Source organism: Mytilus edulis, chromosome 14 (genome assembly GCF_963676685.1).
Source record: "Mytilus edulis chromosome 14, xbMytEdul2.2, whole genome shotgun sequence".
Classification (NCBI taxonomy): Eukaryota; Metazoa; Mollusca; class Bivalvia; order Mytilida; family Mytilidae; genus Mytilus; species Mytilus edulis.
In genome coordinates, this window is record NC_092357.1 from 31,207,163 (window position 1) to 31,234,925 (window position 27,763).

General features: G+C 32.0%; 1 protein-coding gene across 1 annotated transcript in view; it reads left to right on the plus strand.

Moving 5' to 3' along the window:
• The window catches only part of LOC139502917 (transient receptor potential cation channel subfamily M member-like 2), a 69,052-nt gene that overhangs the window by 25,352 nt on the left and 15,937 nt on the right, over positions 1-27,763 (plus strand). Inside the window, exons 10-22 of the mRNA XM_071292584.1 lie at positions 753-894; positions 2,656-2,737; positions 3,916-3,957; positions 4,552-4,676; positions 6,361-6,516; positions 9,091-9,126; positions 10,046-10,142; positions 13,906-14,028; positions 14,522-14,621; positions 20,649-20,874; positions 23,856-24,035; positions 24,637-24,777; positions 27,441-27,686. Of these exons, the coding sequence (XP_071148685.1) occupies positions 753-894; positions 2,656-2,737; positions 3,916-3,957; positions 4,552-4,676; positions 6,361-6,516; positions 9,091-9,126; positions 10,046-10,142; positions 13,906-14,028; positions 14,522-14,621; positions 20,649-20,874; positions 23,856-24,035; positions 24,637-24,777; positions 27,441-27,686 (1,696 nt within the window). The remainder of the gene's footprint in view (positions 1-752; positions 895-2,655; positions 2,738-3,915; positions 3,958-4,551; positions 4,677-6,360; positions 6,517-9,090; positions 9,127-10,045; positions 10,143-13,905; positions 14,029-14,521; positions 14,622-20,648; positions 20,875-23,855; positions 24,036-24,636; positions 24,778-27,440; positions 27,687-27,763) is intronic.

Below are 27,763 nucleotides of genomic sequence, written 5' to 3' on the forward strand. Positions count from 1 at the left end.
CACACGTTTTGCTGATTTTACAGAGTTACCTCCCTATAGTGTTAGGTACCACCTTTAAGGTTTAGTTAGCTTCTGAGGTAAATACTGGTATGTTTGTGCTTTGTAAAGAATATTATCATAATCGAATAGATGTGAAATACCTGAACGTATAAAAAGTCTGCATGTTGAGTTATATTTACGAATGATGTCCTTGTACCGATGATAAAATTTAGTCAATGATTTGACTAGTTTGTGATATCGAAAATCCTGGTGTAATAATTTTTCAGTAATATGTAAATTTCTCTCGTTAAAATCTTATACATTCTTACATACACGATCAACTCGAACAAGTTGAGACATATAAACACCGTAATATGGTGACAAGGAAACGTCATCATCTGAAAATGAATAATTAATAATAGAAATGACAAATCATATCTTTTATCATACATCTTTGTATTAAGCTTTCCACTAAAGAAATAGATATCAAGATCGAGGAAAAGGCAATGGTCAGTGTTAGTATTAGCTGTATTGAACGTAAGTTCAATAGGATACATTTCTTTAGTATACATACTGAAGTCGTCATTATTAAAGGCCAAATATATCATCCAAATATCTTAAAGTATTATTAGATTTTTGTATCAGATTTTGATTTGATGTCTTTGGGTCTTTGCTGATTAATAAATGCAGTGTATAAATTAAACGAATGAAGATGTTCTACGATTCTCACTGATATATGCATACTATAGCTATTCCTTTTTGTATATTGACAGTGACGGCAAGATCATGTTCTCTGATACATTTAAATCTGAAATGGTTGCAGCAGCAAACAGTATTCGTAGGACCACTGATTCAAACGTTTGTGAGGAACTAGTAACTAAACTGCATAATGAATTGGAGATACATCGAAAATATGTATGCATTAGATGTTAACATTCACATATTTTACAATTACCTTTTTTTATTTCAGATAAAGTCATTGTCTCACATACTCTTGATAGCATGTTAAAGAATCATCAACTGTTATAATAAAACCCGAGGTCAATGTTTAATAGTGTGTGATACCAAACAAGACGATGTGTTATTGTAGTTCAGAACGTAAAATGTGTCATACATGTATCTGTTCGCTACAATATTAATCCCGCCCATCTCCCACGCACTTCTCCAACATTTGACCTACATAATTAGAATCATAACCGGATTCGTACTAGCATGAGTCTGCTCTTATGTTAAGTTTACCTACTTTGAGTTTGAATACTGTTTTAGCTACTGTTTTTTTTTGAATTCTTATATGCTAGCCACAAACAAACACGATATCCGTATGTCATCGAATATAATTATATCATGTTACTACAAGTTTGTTTTAGCTTTGTATTTTATAAAACAAAAACATAACAACGTACAAATATCTCAAAATCGTAAATACCATAACAGATAACTTATAATTGTCCTTATTGCACGGACTGTCAAAACCTGAGAGTTAGTATCGCAGATGACCCCCCTCCCTTTGCGTAGATAACAGCAGTAAATCAGCGACGCTTTTATTCAATAAAACATTGACTATATGCTTATTGGGTGTTATTCCTCCCTTCAATAAGGCGGTTAAAAGCTGCTTGAATAACTCTGTTGGCTGATGATCTCTGTGTACACGTTTTTCAAGTTCATAACATAAATGTTCAATGGGTTATTGATCTTGAAATCACGCTGGCCATATATACATATGACCATTTTATTCTATCATGTGCAGTGTTTTGATACACGAGATATAGCACCTATCAGTGTCCTGTTTAAACTTATATCATTGTCCATGCCTTGACATGAATTGTTTGCCGTTTGGAGCGAACATTTCGTCACGATAACGAACTCCAGTTCATACACATTCAGTTAGCGCATCCAAAAGACGTGGTCCCTATACCACCATAATACAATCATACAAGCGAGCGTATTCATACTAAATAACTGAAATATGTACGTATCCCTGTGTATGTGCAATGCACTTTTTGTTCATGTTGTTAAAATTAACTTAGAACGTTAGTGACCTAACGACTTTAGCTTAAACTATTGGAAAATTACCTTAGTATGAATTAATTTTCGCGGAATTAATTTTCGAAATTTTCATTTATCGGCCAAAATTAGCGAAACTAAACAAAACGTGAAAATAACCCGCTCTACGATATGTCGTTTCTTTGTTTGGCTTAATATATTCATGGCTTTTAAATATTCGGCTCAAAGCGTTACCAATAAAGATAATGTACATTCAGCCGACCCATTTAACAGCGGTGTTTTCATTTTTGAAAGATATTCCAAACAAAAAAGGCGTCTTTAAATTGACCAGACACGTAAAACAACCGATCAAAAACAGAAATAATTTAAGGCTTTCTGTTTGTCATTAAATTCATTAAAATATTAAGTTTTAAAATTTTAGCAATTCTAAAATTAAATATTCTGGCAGTATAAATAGAAATATATTCCAGACATTTATGCTCCATCTCCGAAGTGACTTAAGAAATTAATCAAATTATTTTAATTGCCATGACTGTTTATTATTAACTTAGAAATTAGGAAAATTGCAAATCAACTGCAATGAAATTATAGGCAGCTGTGGACAACTAGGGAACCATCTTGTGCACATTTGTTTAAAAACTGTTTAATGTTTAAAAATTATTCTTTTTTCAGATTTTTGTGCACTCGGTAAATGATACCACTTACCCATTGGAAAGAACTATTCAAGATATAATATTCCAGTCATTTTGTGAAGGTTTGTTATTCATCTAGTATACTTTTTTTTATAACAAACTCTTGAATAAGTCGACTCTGCATTGAACATATGGAAAACACCAGATGTTTGGTACCACGTATATTTATACAATTATTCAAAACTATTCATGACTGGAATAGAAATGTTATTCTCCCAGCGATGCAACTATTGCCCTATGGCAAATCAGAGGGCATAACAATTATAATATTTAAAGAAGATAACCATTAAACAACTAAACCTCCTACTTACCAGTTTCCTTACTCAAGACAGAATATTGATATAAGCTGTGTGCATTGACTGGATATTTGTATCGGTCTATGTTTGGTTTGATTTATTCAGTAAAGTAAGTCTGTTATCACGATAATCAATTAGTAAATATTATTTATATCTACAAATGATATATTGTGCGTAAATGATATGCGAAATAAAGGCAACAGTAGTATACCGCTGTTCAAAACTCATAAATCCATGGACAAAAAACAAAATCGGGGTAACAAACTAAAACCGAGGGAAACGCATTAAATATAAGAGGAGAACAACGACACAACACTAAAATGTATCACACACAGAAACGGACCAAGCATCAGACAAAATCCCACGAGAATAACAAATATAACATCAAAACCAAATACATGAATTTGGGATAGAAAAGTACCGTGACACGTCTTATCGCAATGCGAAGTCTGTATGAAACTGCTTCAAATTAATGTATTGGCAAAATTAAAGACATAATAAGACATTAAAAACAAATTACATTCAAAGAACACAATAGTTTTTAGTGTTCAATATTGCAAATGTTGTGGGAACCATTTATGATATCAATGCAGTTCTTGAAGCAAATGTTATGCAATTACTTACACAAGCATACAGTTCTGTTAACATCCTTTCTTTATTTTCACTAAATTATTAGCCTTGATATACTAATTTTTCTCATTCATTGGCAAATAACAATTTATTATACATTTTGTTTTGATGTCTTTTTCTCGGTTTTAGTTAGTTGCTCGGATTTGTTTTCTCTCAATCTATTACGATTGTCGAACAGCTGTATACTACAGCTGTCTTTATTTATAAACATTGGAACAATAATCAATTGTATTAATAGAAAAAAAAGTAGATGTTTGACAAATATGTTTACTCATGATTTAGGTGAAAATAAAAATTCAAACCTATAATCTTAGATCACAGAAGAAAACATTACTTGCAGGAATCAAAACTACCAGGTATGTTTTTAAAATAAGTTTCAAATTACATGTATTCACAACTATGAAAGATGCTTTCTTCCAACTGTCTCATGGATACATGCTTTTGATCAATTAAAAAAAAATGGTTCGAAGGTGGATACCATAATATCAGCTGTTGCCCTGGCATATCATGTACGTTTTACCTTTTCATTTCATTTGACTTCTTGGTGTATGCATACAGATTTTTCGTATCTTTTACTTGATATTGCTCAATATTTCAACTCATGTTTTCTTTGGTGCTGTGTTTTTAAAAGCGAATGACATACAAGTTAGAGGTAAAGTCAGCTACATGTAAAACAAGACAGGTTTTATTCATCATTTTCCTTTTTCAAAAAAATACATGTATCAAAGTCAATAATATGACAGTTGGAATCTATTCGTTTAATGTGTTTGACATTACTGCCTTTGACATTTTTTGAGGGACGTTCACTTTTAAATTTCGCTCGGAACTTGGTATTTTCTTTTGTTTTTACCATTAAAAAAAATGGATTTGATGATACATAACGGTTTGAGTTGTGTTTTTGTTTAATTTTTTATACATACTTGAACCTTGCGTATGATTTATTGTTTCAGACCCGAAATTTGACGTGAAACTAACAAAGAAATTACTACATTATGTGAATTTATGGGACAGACCTGACATTGCAGAGAAAGAAGTATTTAAGTTAGAAAACAGAGATGTGTTAAATATTTTAGAGGTATTCGTTTTCAATAAAGCAAACAAAGACTGGAGCTGCTAAGTTTCCGATAACGCCAGTTTTTGGATAGTTTTTTTTTTAACTCAGTCTTTACGTGTTTATGTATGTTTTTAGACTAACGTGGTAATTTTTTTAACTCATTCTTTACGTGTGTATGTATGGTTTTAGACTAACGTGGAAATCTGGTTATTTAATCCTTTTTCGTCGAATAATCCGATTTGCTTTTTCTCTCAATATATCCTACTCGATATGTAGAATTCAGTTGAGGTTGTTTAATGATAAAACAATTACACTGACTTTTTACTTGAGATTTCATTCGTCGAAACTCATGTGAAAAAACTAGTGAAAAAAAAGATGATGTTGATTAAGTACCCATGAGACAACTCAATCCAGTCATAATAAATGAAAATGAAAAAAGGTATCACATATACATCTTGTTCGCTGCCGTTTATAGCTGACTATGCTGTATGGGCATTGCTTTTTGCTGAAGGCCAAACGATGAATATAGTTGCTAATTTCAGTGTCATTTTGTCTCTTGTTGAGAGTTATTTCATGGGAAATCTAGCCACATCTTCTTTTAAATGGACATGGTTCGGTTAGTCTATTCTCCCGTCCTCTTGTTAATTAAAAACATGTTTAACACATCCGCGACATTGCGGGCATTTAGAGCTTGATTGAAAGTATGTAAACGGTTGTAGAGAGAGTTTTTATGTAAACTATCTTATGTCTGGAGAATTTCAGAAAAAGCAACAAAATTCAGAGGTACATTTGTACTTGGAGATTTTTGAGCAATATCCATTTTTCCAAAAGTTTTTTCTGTTCAATTCCATTGTTTTCGCATTTCTATATACTTTGAACATACGTATACTATAAATAAAGTGTTTTTTCTATTTACTATCAATTTCAAGGTTTTTCTGCATGGCAATCACTTCTATACAATACAGAGAGTCTCTATCAACGCGAAAATTATTGTCCTGTTCCCGTGAACATTATTTGCAAGGTAAAAACTGGAATTCTTGTATGACTTGAACGTATGTCTGATGATGGAAAGAATATCCGGACGTCTTTAATTTCGTTTTTCTCGAAAAATAACTTAAACTGAATAGTCATAAGATTAGATGAAAAAAGCGTCTAGGCATAGTACCTATATAACACAGCGTCATAATAATTAATTTATTGTGGAAGGCGGAAAAGCGATACACACAATGATTTCTTTTCATTTAATGGCATAGATATAATTAGTCTGCGTTGATAAAAACAACAGTATGAACACAGATCTGCTCTGTCTATTTCTTTCACATTTATTAAAGAGATTAAAAAAGGGACAAAATCAAGTAATCATAGTGTTGTATTGTGCTTACCTAGTCCAACTTGCAATCTTGAGAGATGCATCTCTATGTGATTACAGAACCTAAACCGTAACAGTTACAGGACAGTGAGTTGGATGAGCTTAGTGGGGTGTGCATTCTTCTGTCTTCTTAGTTTCAATTGTCAATCCTTTACATGCAAAAGTAACTGGTTATCATCTAACTTATTTTACCTGCGAAAAACCTCAAATTGCAAAAAGTGTGGCTAAACATAATGCCAAACGCGATAATTGGTGTCTATCACATTACCATTAGGTTGTGCGTAGCTTTTTGTGCATGTATCTGATTGCATTTTCTAACGAAAGATTTTTTTATAGAAAGAATTTAAAGATCCCAGGAGTTCTTTAACGGAATTACTCAGGAATTCATTGGTGTATAGCAGAATAGATTGTGTTCGTCTAGTGCTTGAATACATCCAGAATGAAACTCTATATAAAGTTTTTTTGAATCATCATTTAAAAAACTTATATACGGTAAGTATAGATAATAATACATCACTATATTACATAATCTGATTTAAAGTGTACTTTACAATTTTTATAATAACATTCATTTTCAAAAAAGTTCAGTTCTCGTTATTTTCCGTTTCAATTGCATCCCAAGTTTTATGCATTTTGTATAGGATCACTCTGATTCTAAAAAACATATTTGTTATGTTCGGAAGACATGTTTATCAACAGACTGTCGGCTTTCCAATAGGAAGAAATTGTGCCCTTCTTCTTGCCGACTTATTTCTTTATTATTAAGAAGCTGATTTCATACAGGAACTTCTTAGGAAGAAAGATAAGAAGTTAACAATATCCTTTAAATCTACTTTCTGCTATATAGATGACGTTCTTTCACTAAATTATTCAAAATTTGGTGACTATGTTGAACGCATCTATCCCATCGAATAAGAGATAAAGGATAATACAGATACAGTTAAGTCGGCCTCATATCTTGACTTACATCTAGAAATTGACAATGAGGGTTGGTTGAAAACAAAACTTTACGACAAAAGAGATGATTTCAGATTTCCAATTGTAAACTTCCATTTTTAAGTAACAACATTCCAGCAGTACCTGCATACGGGGTATATATCTCCCAATTGGTACGATAATCCCGTGCTTGCATTTCCTATCATGACTTTCTTGATAGAGGGTTGCTGCTCACAAGGAAGCTATTAAACCAAGAGTTCCAAATAGTGAAGTTGAATTCATACCTTCGTAAATTTTACGGACGCCATCAAAAACAAAACCGCTTGATTTAAAACTCAAATATATCGAGAATGTTGAAATGGTTGACGCGCGATCGACATTTATACCAAACCAAAAAGTTCACAAAGCTCTTTAGTTCGTTTGCACTTTTTTACACATTACACAAGTATTCCACACTCCATAATAAAGACAAATTGAAATAGTTGGTATTACATTGTTTTATGAAAAAATAATGGCCAATGTAGATAATGTCTTAGGGAGGGATAAATTCTTCTTTGTAAAGTATCACTCTGATTCACACATAAAACTGACATTACTAATATGATTTTAGTACGTTTCGAGGAAGTGTTTTTCAACAGACTGTCGGCATTCCAATGAAACCAATTGTGATCCCTCTCTTGCCAACTTGTTTTTTTTATTATCATGAGGCTCACTTACATTTAGAAATTGACAATAAGGGTCGGTTTCAGGTAGGTTTAGGTAGAAATAAAACTAGTTTTAACCCAACATATTTCTCTGTAGCTGTACTAAGTCAGAACTTTAACTATTGTGTATTCGTTTGATTTGTTTGAGATTTTGATTTTCAGTTTTGAACTTTCCTCGGAGTTCAATATTTTCGTGATTTTAAACTTTTCATACATGTTCTTAATATGGCTTGTCCCAAGTCAGGAGCCTCTGGCCTTTGTTAGTCTATATGCTTTTTAGTTTCTTGTGTATAATTTGGAGTATAATATGACGTCCATTATAACTGAACTAGTATACACATTTGTTAAGGGACGGGAGCGAGAGTTTTTCACTACAATGAAGACCAATTGGTGGCCTTTGGCTGTTGTCTACTCTATGGTCTGGTTGTTGTCGCTTTGAAACATTCCCCACTTCACTTCTTAGTTTCAAAATGTGTTAGTCTTGATTGTTATTTTTTAAGAATACGCAGAATTGTTAGAAAAAGAGTTATGCGAAAGGACTACTTCATTTATATTATTATAATGAACTCAGTGATCAAACACTCTTTATCTGGTCTAGCTTTACATGTTTAGTTACAAGTTTATTGTATTGCATTTAGAGAAGATCATATATTAGACATGACACATCTAACTCTTTATCATGTTTATTCACATTACGATTTTTATATTTCTTTTCTGAATAATTTTCTTTGTATAGTTTCACCTCTTACAAATTTTGTTTAATAATAACCGTCAAGAAAAATCACTTGGTTTCATTGATGCCATCATGTTATCAGTAAACCACTCACAGAAAAGATATATAAGCTAAAAAGTAGTCATTATCACAATTTATAAGCATTGCTCGGATACTTGGGACACACCCCAAGCAAACCAAATACATTAGGAAATGAAAGGAAGTTCATGTTCCATGTTGCAATCAATGTCTCATCCGTTAGAAGTGAAAGTTATTAGAAGTAATGTTATAATCGAGAAAAAAAAATTACAAAAAATTTGGTTAGGAATTGAATATATGAGTGTCATCTTTGATTTAGATATTTCCTAACGTTCAACCAAATAATTAAGACGTCAAAGTGTATCAAAAAGAAAATAACTGCTGGTTGTCATGCCAGGTTCTTTATACCTAAATATGCGGAGGGAATTGGATAAGTGTTGTACTGTGTTTATGTTTGATCTCAAGGTGTGTATCTACACAATGGAAGGTTGAGATTAAACATATCTAAATAAAAACATTGGCTTAGCAAAAAAAAAAGCGATTTGATTCTAACCTTATGTGCATACATCATAGGTAAGGAACGATCTGTATAAAAACTTGTTTCAATTTGGTCTTTTGAGTGTTTAAACAACCATGTTTGTAGTCGGTGAATGAACATACATTGTGTTCTTTCAGGACACGGGTTGCCAAGCAGGAAACTTTATATATAAGGTAAATATCATTACATTAAAGTTTTATAAATAATCAAACAAACAAGTATTTAAATTGTATGATTATTTTGCAAACCAGCAAAGGACATTTAATAATTTTTACAATCAAACATACCATGAACAACTTTTTATCTGCGTTTAATGGTATTCGAAGATATCTTATCATTTTTTAAATCTAATGATCAGCGTAGCACAAGTTGCCTAGTTGGAAATTTAAATTCTGATGTTGACATTTTACATACATTTGCTTCTATAATGTGTTGTAGGTCACATTTAACCATTTATGAAAGACATTAGGTAAACATAGTGTTTATACGTAACTATCTTGACATTTCTAACCTCTATCCTGATTGACACGAAAATATTCTTCAAACTTGCTACACTGAAACGATAACAACGAGGTATTATATAGTATTTTTGACAATGAAACGACAAGTGTATGCAATACACATCATCCAGAATTTATCAGCGATTTATTTACCCCTTGTCAACTAAGCGTCGTAATGTGCTAAAAGGAATTCTTTGTCATTCTTTAATTAAAGCTGCTCGTAAATCCTGTACATTCAGAAAAGCTTGAACCCTATTGATTTTTTTACCAATATTATCCCATACATGCTCACTGGGATTCATATCCGTTGACATGGGTGGCCTATGAATAGTGTCAATTGCCTCCTGACGTATAGAATCTGAAACAAAACATGATATGTGTGGCCTAACATTATCGTTTATGAATATTCGTCTAGTTGCAAGATTGTGATTGTCTAAATATGGTACAACGATATCCCGGATGAGGTGTATATTAATCAATGAACAAAAACAGATGACAATATATTATGTTGTTAAGATTATAAACAACGACAGCACTCATAATCTGTACAATAAACAATATGTTTATGATTTTTGCTTAATTGGTATTTAAGCTAGACGAATCATCCAGTAACAGGAACATTGTCGAATTGGTAAATAAAGCAGTGATAGAGATACTCGGAAGCCGGGAAATGAAGCCCTTTACAGCAGGTAAATTGTGCATGTCAAGAAGATACTGAATGTAGAGACATGTAAGTTAGACTAATAGCACCTACATGTACGGAAGGTCGGCAAACACTCTTAATTTAGGAACAATGCACTGCCCAGTGTGAAATACCGGGTAAGATCTAGGTTTCACCGAGTAGTAAATAGCGATACTTGGATTACAAAAATTACTGTCCTGAATTTTTAAGATGAAATTGAAAATAGAAATGGGGATATGTCAAAGAGACAAAAGCCCAACCATAGAACAGACAACAGAAGAAGGTCACCAACAGGTCTTAAATGCAGCGAGAAATTCCCGCACCCGGAGGCATCCTTCAGCTGGCCTCTTAAAAAATATATATACTAGTTCAGTAAATATGAACGCCATACTAAACAACAAATTGTACACAAGAAACTAAAACTATAAATACAACAAGACCAACAAGGGCTAGAGACTCCTGACTTGGGAAAGGCGCAAACATGCGTCGGGGTTAAACATATGCATGAGATATAAACTCTCTGCCTTCACCTCTAGCCAATGTAGAAAAGTAAACGCATAACAATACGTACATTAAAATTCAGTTGAAGAGAAGTCCGAGTCTGATGTCAAAAAGATGTAACCAAAGAAAAAAAACAAAATGAAAATAATACATAAATAATAACAGACAGTAAACTGACATGCCAGCTCCAGACTTCATTTAAACTGATTGAAAGATTAAGTCTTCATTATATGAATATCAGGCACACTATTCAGAGTATTCATTGATAAAACACAAATGCATTACATTAACGATATTGCATGTAAGTATGGTTTATTTTGTAAGATTTATAAGTATTTGTACTTGTTTGAGAGTTTTATAATACAAGTATAAAATTGGCCATGTAAATGGTTAATGTGTCAAAGAGACAACAACTCGACTAAAGAGCAGAAAACAGTCGAGGGCCGCCGATAAGTCTTCAACATAGCGAGGAAATTCCTTACCTGGAATCGTGCTTTAGCTTGCCCAAACACAACAATGTTTGATAGTGTTATCAATAGTGGTTGACATATTTAATTGCAATAAATACAACATGTTAAATATATTTTTAGCAAAATATCTTACATGAGTAACCATAGAAAACATCCAAGAAAGCTTTAGTCTAGCAAATCTAAGAGAAGTGAAGACACATTAGAAAAATCTTGATAAACAAATCCTTTCTCAATATTTCTATTAAAAATTGATTAGATCACCTTTCTGTTTAGATTGTTCAAACTGTTAGGATGAAGCCTAGATACCGTTAATGAAATTTAATTAATGTGTTAAAGTAGAATTTAAGATACTTATAAATATAATCAATTCGTCTAAAATCTGAGCTGTGTACTTTATAATTTGCCTAACAATGACATTTATGGCTTAAATTTCTGACCTGATAATAAGGTCTTTCCTTTATTATTGCCAGGTCTATTGTATTTGTTCTTAATATTATCAATATTATAATTATTTTATTCCTCTGTTAAATTTTGTTCTTGAGATAGATATGTGTTTCGCATTTTTTCGCTTATAGATATTTCTTTCATTGTATCGTACAGTCTTTTCTCTTTTAGATTATACCCTGCTAAGCCGAACAATTATCTTTGTGAGAGTCATCTTGTTATTTACTGTTTATCAAGTGTTTTATCTCTTCTGTAACAAAAAAAAGATATTGATTAAATCAATTTTTATAAATTGTTCTTTACACCCTCGGGATCTTATCGAATTTGGATCAAAGCGATTAGATGGAATTTTATAGGAGTTAACTACCTTTACCAAAACCTTTGTCTGTATGTTTTTGTCACTTATAAACTGTTAGCCGTATTACCCTATATTTGTATTTGAGGCTCCTAGGTACTAACTTAGAAAATGAGGTCAAAGATCAAGGTCAAGTTCTCAATTTTGACTTTCCTTTGTTTTTGCATTTCCCCTTACACAAGATATATATGAAAGAACAAGCGCAAACAGTTTGCCTAATTGTAAAGAAGATATGTAACTTTTGGTCTGAAAAAATCTAATGACATCTTATAGGAGTAAGTGCCCCTGAATTGTCTTAATATGAGGTAAATTGATTATTACTTCAACTTGGTTCAGTATCATCCACATGACCTTTTTAAAAAAGGTTGGGTGACATATGACCTTGGTAAATGCCAACCGGAAGTGACCTTGATAAAACAGAAAGTAGTCATGATTGCCTTTGTTTACTCAAAAATACTCAAAACCAATATATTTTGTTAATACACATACATAAACTAAAGACCAGAATTGCCGTTCCATAAACCGGAAATGGCCAAGTATCAAAGTTTTACATTTATAGTAACTGTATATTTTTGGAATCTATTTGAAAGAAGCTATAATTTGAGACCGGAATGGATATCATTCAAGTATCTTCCTTATTTCACATAAAAGTATAAGGAAACCATTTATTAATCGCATCAGTATATATAAACGTGAATGACTGAAATTCCAATTTTAACTTTGAGTTAACTGGAACTAACTTCTTTTCAATATCTTTGAAATTTGATTCGGAAAGACCTTTAATTGTTCTCTGAACAATTGGTTTTAAATTATACATTGATTTTGGTTTAGAATTCACGGTGTATTAGAAACTTCATTTCGGAATACGATTATTTCCAATGTTGACTAAAAGTCCAAACTACATACCTTCTGTTGTGACTAAATTTTTTTTTTTTAATTTAGAAAAACAATAATTTTAAAAACAATTTAAAAAGCAATACTATCAAACGTACAATGGTTATTTTATCAGATGCACATGTCGACAATGTATGTCCCAGCAATTGTTTTGGATGCTGAAATTATACATCATGTTAACGATTATTCTGTAGATATAATCTAAGTATAGATTCCTTTAATTCATTCAAATGACTCAAATATGGATATTGAATACATTAGATTCATAATTCATATTTTGTTGGAAGCTATACATGCTATAGTAATTATTTATCTTTTTAATTAAGTTTTATCTGTTGAATAAACATTCTCTTGTAAAACAAACTCTTGTTGACACCTTTAATGTTTTTACATTCAAGAGTGTGTTAATGGACTTTACAAGATGGTACAGGACTTTCTATGACAAAGCGGTGGGTTGCACCTGGTTAAATGGCTAGCCAAACATCCCACTTCATGACAATATTAAATAATATAACACTTAAAAGACACCATTTAATAGAAACACACGCAAGAACATTCATCACAGAGTAATGCAGAGTAAAGCACAAACAAGTAATGAAGTAGTCGATATCTTGCAACAGGTCCGACCATGCAATTTGTAGAAGGTCAACAACGGTTTTAAGAGTGTTTGGTGTTGCTTAGATGTTGAAATCAATTTTGTATATAGCGTTTGTCAAATGTTTGTATAACCTTTGTTTAGGGGTTTTCTTTTTTTTTTCTACTTCTGAGTTTAAATGTCCTTTTTGAAAATGTATCTCCTTTTCTAACACTGAATATAGTTTACGTTGTTGTTGTTCTTTTTATATGACATCCAATGACACTTAATGTAACAACCTCCGCTCGAAACCACGATTAGAAAAAGGTCTTTACTTAAGTTGTTTAACCGTAGAGCAGTTTTCTTTGTTCTACGCTTGGCCTTTTTCGGACAGTGTTATCCTTCAACTTGTCTAAACACTCCTATAATTATTTTAATATAGAACTGTTTAGAGTAGTTCTAGGATAGACTTTTCTAAAAATTATGTACTTTGGTTTGAACTGATGCAATGATGATGATGACATTATTGCAGATTCTGAAAAAGAAGAGATTCAGGAAAAAGATATTTTCAAGCACCTGTTCATCTGGGCAGTACTCATGGACCGAAGAGAATTGGCAATGTTATTTTGGAAGAAAGAAGACAAGGACTTTATATGTAGGTTTGCATAGTCATCCAAAGATATTTTTATAAAGAATGCAGATTTACACTAAAATGATCAAATGCAAACGTGCATGTGTCGATAATATTATATCTTTACTCTCATGTTTTACCATCAAAGCTTCAAGCATGACATTCAATTTTTTTTTTATTTTGCTACCTTCATTGTTTAGGTTCACTTCAAATTAATACAAATTTAGTATAATAAAAACACTCTTAATAGTTGACGATGTTTGAGAACTAATAATAACTATCTGAAGATATAACATATAAACTTTTCATACACGAAGGTCTTTAACATTGAAATAATCATCATAAAGAATAATATATTTCAGTAAGTTCGTTTTTTGCTTCTCCCTTGAATACAATCATGATTGATGTATTGCATGTAAACGTATATTTCTATATTATATACTTTTAAAGTGTACATCTTTTTTATTGTTGATGTGTGATACGGATATATTTTAATACATTTCAATCTCTCATTCAGGTTCTGCATTATATGCAAGTGCACTCGCTAAAAGGCTTTCGGAAAATCCCATTGCCGGAGAACACACGGATCAGCTGGTAGCTTTATGGGCAAGCCATCGGTGAGTAGAAACTCACGTGACAGTAAACTATATTACAGTTTTTATTGATGAGTACATGGACATTTTGAGTATACTACATTGAGACAGCTATCCAAAACAACACTTACTACCAAACGAGAAAAAATGTTATATTATTCTGGAAACAACCCATATTTACTTGCCAGAAGATAATCTAGATTTTACCCAAGTAGACTACAATGTTTAACATGGTGAAGACAAAATGACATTAATTACCTAATTCCTTTCCTATGACAATTCGAAAAAAGGTTTGTATCAAACACAATCTCTTTTGAATATTATAACATTATTGGCCGTGCTATCTTTTTTTCATTGATAAGCGCGAATATCTGAAACCGTAAAGTTTAAAGGACAAATATTTTTTTTCATCAAACTAATATTTCGCTTTTATAAAACTCTGGGACCATACACTTTTTGCTTGTTGCATCATTTCGTGTATTTTCAAAGTATCAGAAGGTTTCTGTAAAATCAAAGAGGTATACTACGAATTTGTTTATTATAGTGACATTGTGTATATATACAGTATAATAATAATATGTGTCAATACAATGTTTGTACACTCGGCCCATTGGACCTATAAGTCTATTAAAAAATATCAATGTTTTTGATAGATTTGTACATTTTCCCGTCGATATTGTTTAGTAAAGCTTATAAAGTAACAAAGCTCGGTCCACAAAGTCAAAAGCTTTCTTTAGGTCCACAAATGTTGCAATTACATTAGCATTGTTTCTAATCACACTACTAAGAGTAAAGACGTGATCTTCGCGAGAACGATGTCTCCGGAATCCATTTTGCTCATCAGCAAGAAAAGAACCTCGTTCTCGTCTAGATAGGTCGATAGTCGGTTATTTATGAAGGCACTGTACAGCTTCGATATACAAGACAATAAGCTTATTTCTCGATAATTAAGAGGAATACGATGGTCAGATAAAGGATCCTTCAATGTGAAAAATACTGTTGTCAAAAATCACTTGAAAGAGAGAGCGAATCACTTGTAAGACATTTGGAAATTTTAAGACTTCGTACGGTTTTTGATCAATTCCTGTTGATTTTCCATTTTTCGCACTTCTGATTACAGTTTCTATTTCCTCAAGTGTTATGTTACCATTTAATTCTTCGTTGTCATGGATCCGAAATTATATCCTCCAATATTGTTTTATGAGATAATGCATACCTATCAAATTCACTGTTTATAGGGAAAACGGTAGTATTAAATTTTCCCAGCATTAGATTGGCCTTTTGTGTACCCAAGGCAGGTGAAGGAAGTCAAATTAGGAGCGCTGTGATTGGATGTAAGGGTACCATATATTTTTTATTTATCTATGAATAACTGCAGTGTGTATATTTACAATATGAGTTTTAAAACCTATTGAAATATTTTCTAGAGAATTATTCGAAAAGACTTGCAAAATTTCATAAATTTGGTGCAAAATGACGGTGGGCATGGATAACATAAACAAGCTCCGTTGGAAGTTGGTCATGATACTATTTGGCTTTAATTTTTAAAACAGAATAATAAAGTACTAACACAACATATAACTGTTTTATCCAGGTTTTTATCTTAAAAAGTGGTACATTTAGAAAATTTTCACATTGTCGCCTATGGCAGAATAAATAGTACCGTTTTCCCTAAATCCTCTTCCGATTTATCATTAGTATACAAATGTTCAAAGTCGGATTTCAATTTATCGAGAACCCTAATTTCATCAATCAAGATTTCACCTTCAGTATTATATACTTCCATTGGGATCAAATTGTTTTTTCGTGGTCCTAGCCTTTTAATTTTTTCCCAGAATTCATTTGGGTTTTTCGTAGTCATGATTTCTATATCAATACAAAACGATTGTCGATGTTGTCTTTCACATTTTCGTAGTTTACGATCGAATATAGTTTGTGTAGATTTGAAATATTGTCGTAGTTTTGATTTAACGCTAGCTTTTCATTTGAATTCTAAAAACTGATTTTTCTTGGTTCGCATGCCATTCCATAATAATCTGAGTTCGTCGTTCCAATTCGGTTTATTCATTTTAAGGCGTTTTCGTGTATTTGTACTGTACTAAAACGTGGAATTTTATCACACATCTCATCGATTATGACATCGCAAAGTTTTGAATATATTTCGTCTATGTTTGTTTGTCTATAAATTTTCTTCCTCGTTAATAGGAACATTCTTGATAGTTACCGTTACATCAGTGTTATTTAATGGGTCTAATACACGAGCACTTCGCATTACATTACCGATCGAAGAATCAACGTGCCCGCTAAGTACATTTTCGTCATTCATGGGATTACATACAGACTGTATATCATTTTCCAATTGACCGAGACGGGTAGTTAGTAGTTAAACAGAATTCACCAGTTCGTCTATACGTGTAGATTCTCTTGCCATATCTATATAAAAATCAGATTTCAGTGCCCTCAATTTTGGACTTAAACATACCTTTCATACTGTCCTGCCCTTCTTGTATCTCCTTAACACTTGATGCAATATAAGGTATAAGATCATTTTGATTAACCATTTTAGTTTGTTTACTTTGCGGGCGGGGTGTCTCACCTTCAGAAGATCTAGACCTCTTACTTTTGGGTGTTCCCTGCATAACAGCCCATATAGAATGATTGTCATATATCCATGAAACTTTATATCCAAATTTCAAGAAAAACTTTGAAGTTAATACACAATTTATGGTCAATTTACAAGCAGACAATTTTCACACCTGTTAATACCTGAACGAAAGAAGCCCAAATACTATTACAATTCTCGGTAATCTTAACAGAAAAGATATATATATATAAAATCATAAAGACAAACCACTGGATCAAGACCATGTATAATTTCTACCTTCCAAACATTCCAAACCTTGGCAATACAATCTCGATATTTGAAAGACATTGATTTAATATACTAAGTTAAAGAAACAAAATTCAATATTTTTTATCTTTCGAATATCTTTTGAATCAATATTTGTCTATTTATACGAGATTGATGTCACAGTATTCAACGTCAAAATAATCAACGTCGCTCATAAACATTAAATAATTCCATTAGGTGCAAAAGGGACAACTCCCAAAACTTAAGCCTTCTTTCTTCCAATAAACTTATGTATTCTTCTTAGGATTATAAATAACATAATCAATACCGGAAACAGCAAATGTGTACCTTGATCTTAAGCATTGTAAAGCACATAAATCAAAAAGATTTTTTTCTCTTTTATTATAAGAAAACCAATTCATTTAAGGCAGGTATCATTATCGATATTACAAGGGTTACCCTATATACCGATAGTTATTACTCTAGGCAAAATATTTGACAAGCTAGGCTTGTGATTGATTAGTTTGATAGCTTCATTACCCTAGAACATATGACTTAAGTATAAACTAGTATTTGTGGAAATTATTTGAAATAAAATGGTATAAAACACCAACAGTCATTATTGACATACATATGCAGGTTTTTAATAAAATAGATTGAACTGTTTTAGATAAATGTAATTTTTAAACGATTTAAAAAAGGCCAATTAAAGACAATGTTGTGTTTATTTGATTTGGTTTTTGGTCATACGGTGCAATTTCTGGTAAAAGACGATGATAGATCAAATACGGATGATTTCTAATTTTACAAGTTGGTAGCCATGAAAACAACCCTTAAAGTTGCTCAAAAGCACCACCTACAAAAATATATCGTTCTAGCTGTCGTTCCTTAAACAAAGTTGTATGTAATCAATTTTAGAACACATTTTAAAAAATGACAAATGAAATTTATTGATCTTAACTTGAATATTCTATTATGAAGTTTTATTACAGCCTGTTAAAAATTTTGTTAAGTCTGAACTTGTTATTTTTGTTTGCAATTTCATTATCATTATTTGAAAAAAATACAGGACTTTATACATGATTATTAAGCTAGCCCACCAAAAAACTTAATATGAATATGTATAATTAACGATGTGATTACTGAAAAGATGAATTTAAAAATATGCATGTACCTATCTTTAAACATTTGGTCAAAATATGTGTGCTTGGTTTATTCGTCTACATCGTGCATTGTCTTCAGAAGAAAAGAAAAAACTATGATATTCTAGACACTGAAAAAGTAATGTGTGCCTTTTCAAAGTAGACACTCTATCAAACTATGTAAATCTCTTGTACAAAAAATTGAAATAGAAAAGTTGCATGATGTATTTTGCAAAAAAAAATCAGAACGATGGGTCCAGCTCTTAAACCACGTTTTCGTCTTTTTTTAACATTTTAACATTTTTTATTTGAGAATCAGTAAAGTGTATTGCACACAAAAAGAGAGTCTGCTGTCAAATTTTAAACCTGTGATATCGATCTATCATGTCTATAGTGAATTTATTTACAACCACTGACTAGCCAAGGTAGATGACACTGCTAGTGGGGGTTGCCTCCCGAAGCTATCAACTGCCAGGTAATCAACACTGTTGGCATATATTATCACTGACATCTTCGTAATTATACATTCACTGTTTAATAACAAAACATTGCAATTTCGAAACACTTCAGATTGTATATTTCATGAATGCATAACTTTAGCTGTATTTCGGAATTGTGATCTTCAAGTTCGTTTAATATTTTGCATTTCTTCCTTTTACATTCGAGTATCACTGATGAGTCTTTTTGTAGAAAAAAATCGAAAATTGTTGGAACTTGCAAACAACATACTTAAATTATTACATGTAGAATACTTAGCTGTCAAGACTAACATTAAGGTGAAGGTGTCACACAACAATTCGTCTTCAAGAATTATTTTTAAAAGTGAGGAAAAGAAACCAGCTTCTTTAGAGAAAGACCAGGATAATTTGTTTGGTAATATTATGATAAAATTAAAAATGGAAATGGGGAATGTGTCAAAGAGACAACAACCAGACCATAGAGTAGACAACAGCAGAAAGCCACCAATAGGTCTTCAATGCAGCGAGAATTCTCGCACCCGGAGGCGTCCTTCAGCTGGCTCCTAAATAAATATATAATATATACTAGTTCAGTGATAATAAACGCCATACTTAACTCCAAATTATATATATATCATAAAATTGGCGTTAATAAATTGGTTGCCAACTTAGTTTTAGTTGGTCTGAAGTATTGTCTATTCCGAAAACCAATTACAATTTAACAAGAACCCAAATTAATTTAAAAAAAAAACAATACAAATAAGTACATTCGAATACTTTGAATGCAATAACTTGTTCGTTTTGTATGGAGAGAAAATCTCAGCAATACGTGTATGATATTAACTGATTTAAACAAAACATATGGAAACATATGTTTAAATGTAAGAAAAACATACGTTTAAAATGCGGTAATGTAATATAGTTGGACTGTAACGGTGAAGTTGATTTTGCTTTATTTGTCTGATTGAATATTTTTTTTTAATAAAATCCCTTCATTTACCAGCTGATAAAATGTACTGGTCCGACGCAAATTCTACTGGTCTCGGACCATCAGACCTGCGCTAATTTCGACCCCTGCATGCACCGTACGAATAATTGACGACAGGTCAAACAGAAAGAGCCGACGATAAGCTATTGAATGGTATTTAATATAGACGTATGTTAGATAGATGCATTAAAGTAGCGTACTATGCGTCTTTTTGAACAAAATGTCAATTGGCTTAGATTCTGTTTATACAGTTTTAAAACATAAACGACACTAGGGTAATCTTGATTTATGACAAATTGATGTTATGTGTCCGTATGAAACGCCTTCTGAGAAATGTTCTTTAAGATAAACAACGCAAAGCTACAGCGATGAAGGGGGTATGCTGGATCTCAGTTTTTGTTTAAAAACAAACCCATTTTGAGGATTATCTATTGGCCTATATAGGGTTAGTGTTGCAGCACTTAATTTTCCTTTTTGAAATGTGTATGTTTAGTGTTTGACGTTTCTTTGCCACGATGGTGTTTGTATAAGACGATAGTTAGCAGTTTTTTTTTTAAATTGAGGCCAGTAATCAGTTTTCCATTTAGGTTTCAGTATGGTATATATTTTCAGATTTTACGAAGACCTTGCCTACAGTGTGATGACAGAAATGTATTGGAAGGACAACTCGCTCGCACGACAACTTTTGGTTACAGAAGTAAAAAGATATAATTCTACAACAGTTTTTGAAATCAGTGAAAAATTTGCACTGATGAAGTTTATTGGACATGCTGCATGTCAAACAAAGCTAAATAAGATTTGGAAGGGTCATATTTTCAGTGAAACATCAACTCTAAAGGTAAAAATAAAGCATTAATAAAAACACCATTTAAAACCGAAGAATAAATCAAAGAGACAACATCTCACCTTAAAACAGAAAACAGTTTTTGTATGTGTATTGTTCTTATTGTATGAATGTCTTTATATCAATAGTGACAGTATTAACTACTGGAACGGTAGATCAAAGTACGGTCTTCAACACAGAGTCGTTGTATCATACCAAACAGTAAGCTATGAAGGGCCCAAAAATTAACTAGTGTAAAACCTTTCAAACAGGAAAACCAACTGTCTAATCTATATGAAAAACGAGAAACGAGAAAATATTAATCAACAACCTAGATTGAAAAATACTGATGCGCTTGAACCAATAGCAGCACATCATGATATAGTGAAGTTTGTTCTTAATTGTGTTCGTATGTCAACATAATAGAGTAAAAGGAGTTCGCTGAAAAGTGCGCTGAGTGACGGGCGAACTACCTAAAGTGACAAGAGAACACACAACTGCATATAAAATATGATATAGACAAATAACACATAAATAAGTCAGTATTACTTATTTTTTTGTTCTACTTTTCGTTTATATTACACTTTTTCATGATGTTTTACGGGGCACCTAGACACAGGGCATATGTCAGTCTGTCAAATTGGCCGCCAAGTGTTGTTTGAAATCTACTGTGCTATTAATTATATTGAAAATCGCAGTGTCCAATGTTGAATTAGCTCTGAAGCCTTCATTTCTCAAAGATATTTTTGAACACGTTTTAAAAACCAAAAGAAACCAGCCATTGGATTTATACAAAATGTGCGATTGGATTTATACAAAATGTGCAACACGGGTTACATTGTTAATCTATTATGTTATATTGTTTCGAGAACATAATTACAGTGTCTCCTATGAGAGAAAGGAAGTGCAAAAACACAATTTTATTGGGTTATTTTGATCAAGTTTGCATTACAACACAACGTATTTTAGAAGACTAATTGAGGAACGTAACATCATGAGATGCTGATTCTTACATGTGATCTTTTGTATTAACGGGAAATAAGACAGGTGAAAATTGTTAGTATCATAAATGCTGAATTCAGACCTCTAATTAGCATACAATGCAGGAAACTTAAACTATGACGTCATATCAAATGTCAAAAAGATTTTTCGAAAGGTGCGACATATTCTTTGTGTGTTGTGCTTTATTAGAAAAATTGCACCCGGAACCTTCTTAAAACTCTGGAGAATTCACTGGTCGATATTTTTAAATACTACGTGTTATTTTTTGACAGAAATGAAAATAATCATGTCATTTAAAAATCAAAACAACAAGACTGTTTAATTGATGGATAAAACATGTCTTTTTTAACGTGAGACACAAATTATAATTGTAATTTTGATATAAGGATTTTTTAATTTTTTAAGCTAACAATCAAGCATAGTGTTACGTATACCTTCCGGGAAAATACAATAATGCAGTTGCTGTAGTGACTAAACGAAGTTGGTGACTATGTATTTCCTCTCTGCAAAGTCATACAATACCTCCAGACAAATTCTGAAGAACAAATCATTAGTAGAACTGAAAAGGTGGTTTGGTCTTTAAATGCCATGAAAAGTCAATCGTTTAGAACACACAATCGACTTGAGATTGGCGTTATACACATTTATTGAAATATTTATGTTGTAACTATAGATCATTAAATATACGTGAAAATGCAATCTGTTTTTCTAGGTACCGACAATCGGTTGATACGTATGCTATTGATTTGCCTGTGTATGAGTACTTTTTTTTTATTAACTGTTTTTTCCTCCTTGAAACACTTAATTCGATACACATTTCACGTTTTTAAGATATTGTTTATATGAAAAAGAAGATGTTGTATGATTGCTAATGAGACGACTCTACCCAAGATTATGATAACACATAAATTACCAACTATAGGTGAGCAAAGCTCATCCCACATAGTCAGCTATAAAAGGACCCGAAATGACAAATGTGAAACAATTCAAACGAGAAAAACCAACGGCCTTATTAATGTACAAAAAAAAACAATTATAAAACACATCAACAAATGTCAACCACTAAAATAACAGGCTCCTGGCTTGGAATATACGTATACATACATAATGTTGCGGGGTTAAACATGTAAACGGGATTCCTACCCTCCTTCTCCCATTTGACAGTGGTGTAACAGAACACCATCCAAACGAACAATAAAAATAGTTAAAAAAGGTTAAACTTATCAAATGGATACAAATACAAATGCATCTAACAAAAACACAGAGACGACATGGCCAGGTACTTGTATATCCCATCAACAAAAAAATAACTTAGTACTGATTTGAGAGTACTCGCAGTTACTAACAGCTAGTTCAAAGTCACTTAATTAATAAAACACATCATGCATCTAAGACTAAATTATTCCTTTTCATGAATTTGTCTTACCGATAAACACTTTATCCGGGTGTGTAATAACATGAACAAAACGACGGGTGCCACATGTGGAGCAGGATATGCTTATCATTTCGGAGCACCTAATATCATCCCGAGTTTTTGTGGGAGTTCATATTGCTAAGTCTTTAGTTTTCTATGTTGTGTCATGTGTACTATTATTTTTCTGTTTGTCAGTTTCATTTGTAGCCATGGCGTTGTAAGTTTATTTTCGATCTATGAGTTTGTCTGCCCCTCTGGTATCTATCGACCCTTTTTATTAATCAGTATACACCCAACATCAAATTGATTCAGTCAAAGACGTCATAAACAGTCAGATAATATCATGACTGTGTACATTGGCAATTTACAGATATCGACAGATTGTATATGCATGAATGTGTATTTGTATATAGCAACAATATGTAGTTTGTTTTTGATTTACTGATAAGAACATCAATACTAATACCAATAAACAAAATATTCAATGATAAATGATCATTTCCGATGTGCTTTCCCGTTTGAAATAAGTTTTCTACAGATTCAACCAAATCTCGAAACCAATATGTTTATGTCTTTGCAGATAGTCACTGCTGCTTTTATTCCTATTTTGATAATGCAAATAGTGAGGATAAAAGATAATAGATCGGCTCAGAATGTATCAAATATGACACCTCAACAAACTACTGAATCATTGCGGAACAGAATGAGAAAATTATATTACTTTTACAACTCGCCTGTGATAAAATTTGTGTTTTCTCTTGTAAGTTAATTAAGTTTTTTCATTTGTGTTTGTGCTTTTAGTACTATTACAATAAATGAAAAGCACATAAAATGAAACAACACACATATCAAATGCGGAGGAGAATTTAAAGCGGAAAATGATTTAACAATTTTCAATATTAGAGGCTTCAACTTATTAAACAAACAAACGACAACACAAATTTATCTAGAGGATCATAAAGATAAATATCTATAAACTGCGTTAATATGAATTTTTCCAGGGACAAGTTAACGTCGGATTACTTACAACTATAAACATGTTTAATTATCACATCACATGAATCTACGTGTAAGAGGAATACTAAGATTTTTTTGTAATATATAATATGCAATATTGGCTTGCTAAACCATGCACTATTGTTTCATGATAAAAGACACTGCGTAATGTACGTTTTCAAGTTCAATTGCATTATCAAGGATATTTATTAACCAACTTAACGGAAGTGCGTTAATGTAAAACAATATTCGGGTTTTGCGCGCAGCAGTATGACCTTTTCATTTACCTCCATCGACATGTTATTCCATCCGATAATTGAATTAATGTTTTGGGCATTTACAATTTTTTATTTCTTTTTAAACAGTTAGCATACATGGCAATGCTTGTGATATTCAGCATGTTTGTGCTGACAGATTTATATCCAATTCCAGAGAAAAATCCCTCTGTGATGGAGTATATGGTTATTGCGTGGGCAGTAACTACTTTAACAGAGGAAATACGACAGGTTTGTGATAAAATAGTTTATTTTGAAAGATTAACAAAATAAAAATAGCTTAACAAACCAATATATACCAAAATTTGTCAACGTTTCATTTCGCAGGTATCATTTGGCAAATCATTATGTGTCCCTCCCTATAACACGTATCCTGTATTTATGTTGCCGATTCTCTCCATCCAAATAACAATTTATAAAAGTAAAGCATTAACGGTCAATAAACGGCCTTCAACACGGAGCAATGGCTCAACCATACAAAAAGCTATAAAGGGTCCCAAAATTACACGTGTAAAACCATTCAAAATGTCTAATCTATATAAAAAACGAGAAACGAGAAACACATATAAATTACATAAACAAACGACAACTACTGTACATCAGATTCCGGACTAAGAACAGACGCAAACATTAGCAGCGGGATTAAACGTTTAATGGTACGAAACCTTCTCCCTTTTCTGAAACAATAGCATAACATCACAACATAGAAAAACACACGATGAAATACCAATTGGAAGGATTAACTCAATCATAAAACCTGAATTAATACACTATGAACGAATACATTTGATCTTCGATACCTGAATGCAAATGCACAGTTAATAAAATATTAAGGACAAACATTCAAAGCCAAAAAGCAAACAAACAAGTCAAAACAAAGCCATGGCAAGACACCACCGCGAAATATTTAATCCTTCGAAAATAATCACTTTTGACAAAAAAACGGTTTTAATAAAATCTACAGGTAAATGAAAATTAACTTTGTCGTTTTAGGTATACTACTTCATGTACATATTAGTATAAAATTCTTCCAGTGATTAGGAATAATACCAAGAAAGTTCTGTCATATAAATACATGATTTAACTCTAGATACAAATCTGGGTGAATATCAGCAATACAGCTATACAATTAGAGCTACATTTTGTAGCTAAAATTTCCCTGTACAGATTTAAGGAGAATATCCAAATGTAAATTAGAAGATATTCCAAATAATCAAAGCTGGTATATAGACAAGATCCATATTAATATAAAATAACAAAAAAACATTATAAAAAGTATCAACAGTTTGAATTAACAAGAAAACACGATTTGAGAGTACTCCCAGTTACTGACAGCTAGTTAAAAGCCAAAAACAGTTAATAATAAAAACGCATGCGTCAGTGTCTAAATTGAACTAAAACACATCCCAGGGATTTAATATTTTAACGTAACGAACAGTCAGAGAAGACATGCACATCTTGTGCAATGCCAAAAATAAATATGTAGTAGGATAGTGAGGAGAGACTCATTTAGAGAATCAAATTAACGTATGTGTGTCTCTATACATCCCGCCTCAAAAAAAGATACAATTTAGATATGTTTTAATTTGCTAATATCGATATAAGTGCCAATGTAAACTATATTCAGAGATCTAATAACAATATTGGAACGATAACCTTTACTTTGTTAAAAGGTTTGGATGATTTTACACGGATAACATAGTGATTTCCTCGCTTCAAGTACAATATTACCGTAAAACGTAGGATGTGAAATACCATTTTTAATAAGTTTTCTACAGGTACAGCCAAATTTACTAATCAAATCCTTGTATCTTTGAAAGAATTTAGTAAAGGTTTAAAGTAATTTATGATATCGAAATCCCTGACACCATTATTTCCAAGTGATGCATTGATTCAGTTCGTTAAAATCTATGACATCAGAACACACAAGGGCATACCGAACGAGTTGGAATATATAAAAACTGTATGATCGAGCCAAAGGCACATCGCTGTCTAAAAAAGGAAAATTAAAAATAGGAAATGAAAAATCGTCTAGTTTGTATTTCAGTTGTTCCCTTTTTCAATATCTTTCCGTATGTGAAAATTGTTGTTCTGTTTTTGCATCTATGCCCTTGAACAATTACCCGATATATTAACTAAAAATATACCCTGAATGTTACTGGCCTCTGCTGCGGTGTGCATTTATTCGACACAATAGCGTTGTTGCTTATTGTAAAGGAGGCAACTACGAGCTAAGTTTACGGGTGCTTCAAAACAATAGAACAAACAAACAAAAAATAGAAATTCAGCTACGAACTCACTATTTGTCGAATAGAAACGTGTGTGTTAAGGGAAAAGCTTACATAATCCAATCATATGAGTTTGCCACAGAGACACGTAATCTGTAAAACCAATGGCTTTGTTTACCCTCCAGTAAATTGAATTTGAATTAAACGTTATGTACGGTGCGAATAGTGTTTATTAAACAAAGGAGATTATCTTTTAAAAACAGTGATGCAAAATTTGTGTAGATCATAATAGATCCAACAATTGCCCATGCGAAATGAATACCGTTTAGCGGGTTATCATCGCGGTGTGTATATTTTCGCTTGTTTACGCAGACAGAAAAAAATCGCCAAAAAGAAGTCCGCTAGTTAAAAAATGAACATGCTATAAGATTTTGATAAAAGTGATGAATACACCAATATATTAAACACCACAATATATCATATTCATTGTCTAATGAAAATTGCAAAACTTTACAGACCCGAAAATAACCCGCTATACGGTATTTTAATGCAACATCGCTGTCTGCTCATGCATATGCTTAAATGTATATATGATTGTTGACGCATTGACAATGTATTTATTGTTTTTGATTCACGATTATTTATTCAATACATAAATATTTTCAGGCTTTAGGTATCAAGCAAATGTCCTGGAATTTGATGACCTGGTTTTCATTTTGGACATTTTATGAAATTGTGATGTACAGTCTATTTATAACATCGGTATTGCTGCGATTGACTTTGTCTGCTGATGACTTCTTTCATGCTCGAATGGTGTATTCACTTACTTTAGGACTATTTATCATCAACAGCATGCAGTTTTTCCTCGTTTCAAAACACATTGGACCAAAAGTTATAATGATTGGAAGAATGGTAAGTTTAAATATTATATGTGTAAAAATATTAAACAGCCAAACAGTTAGTATTGATGGCATTAACGAACATTTTTA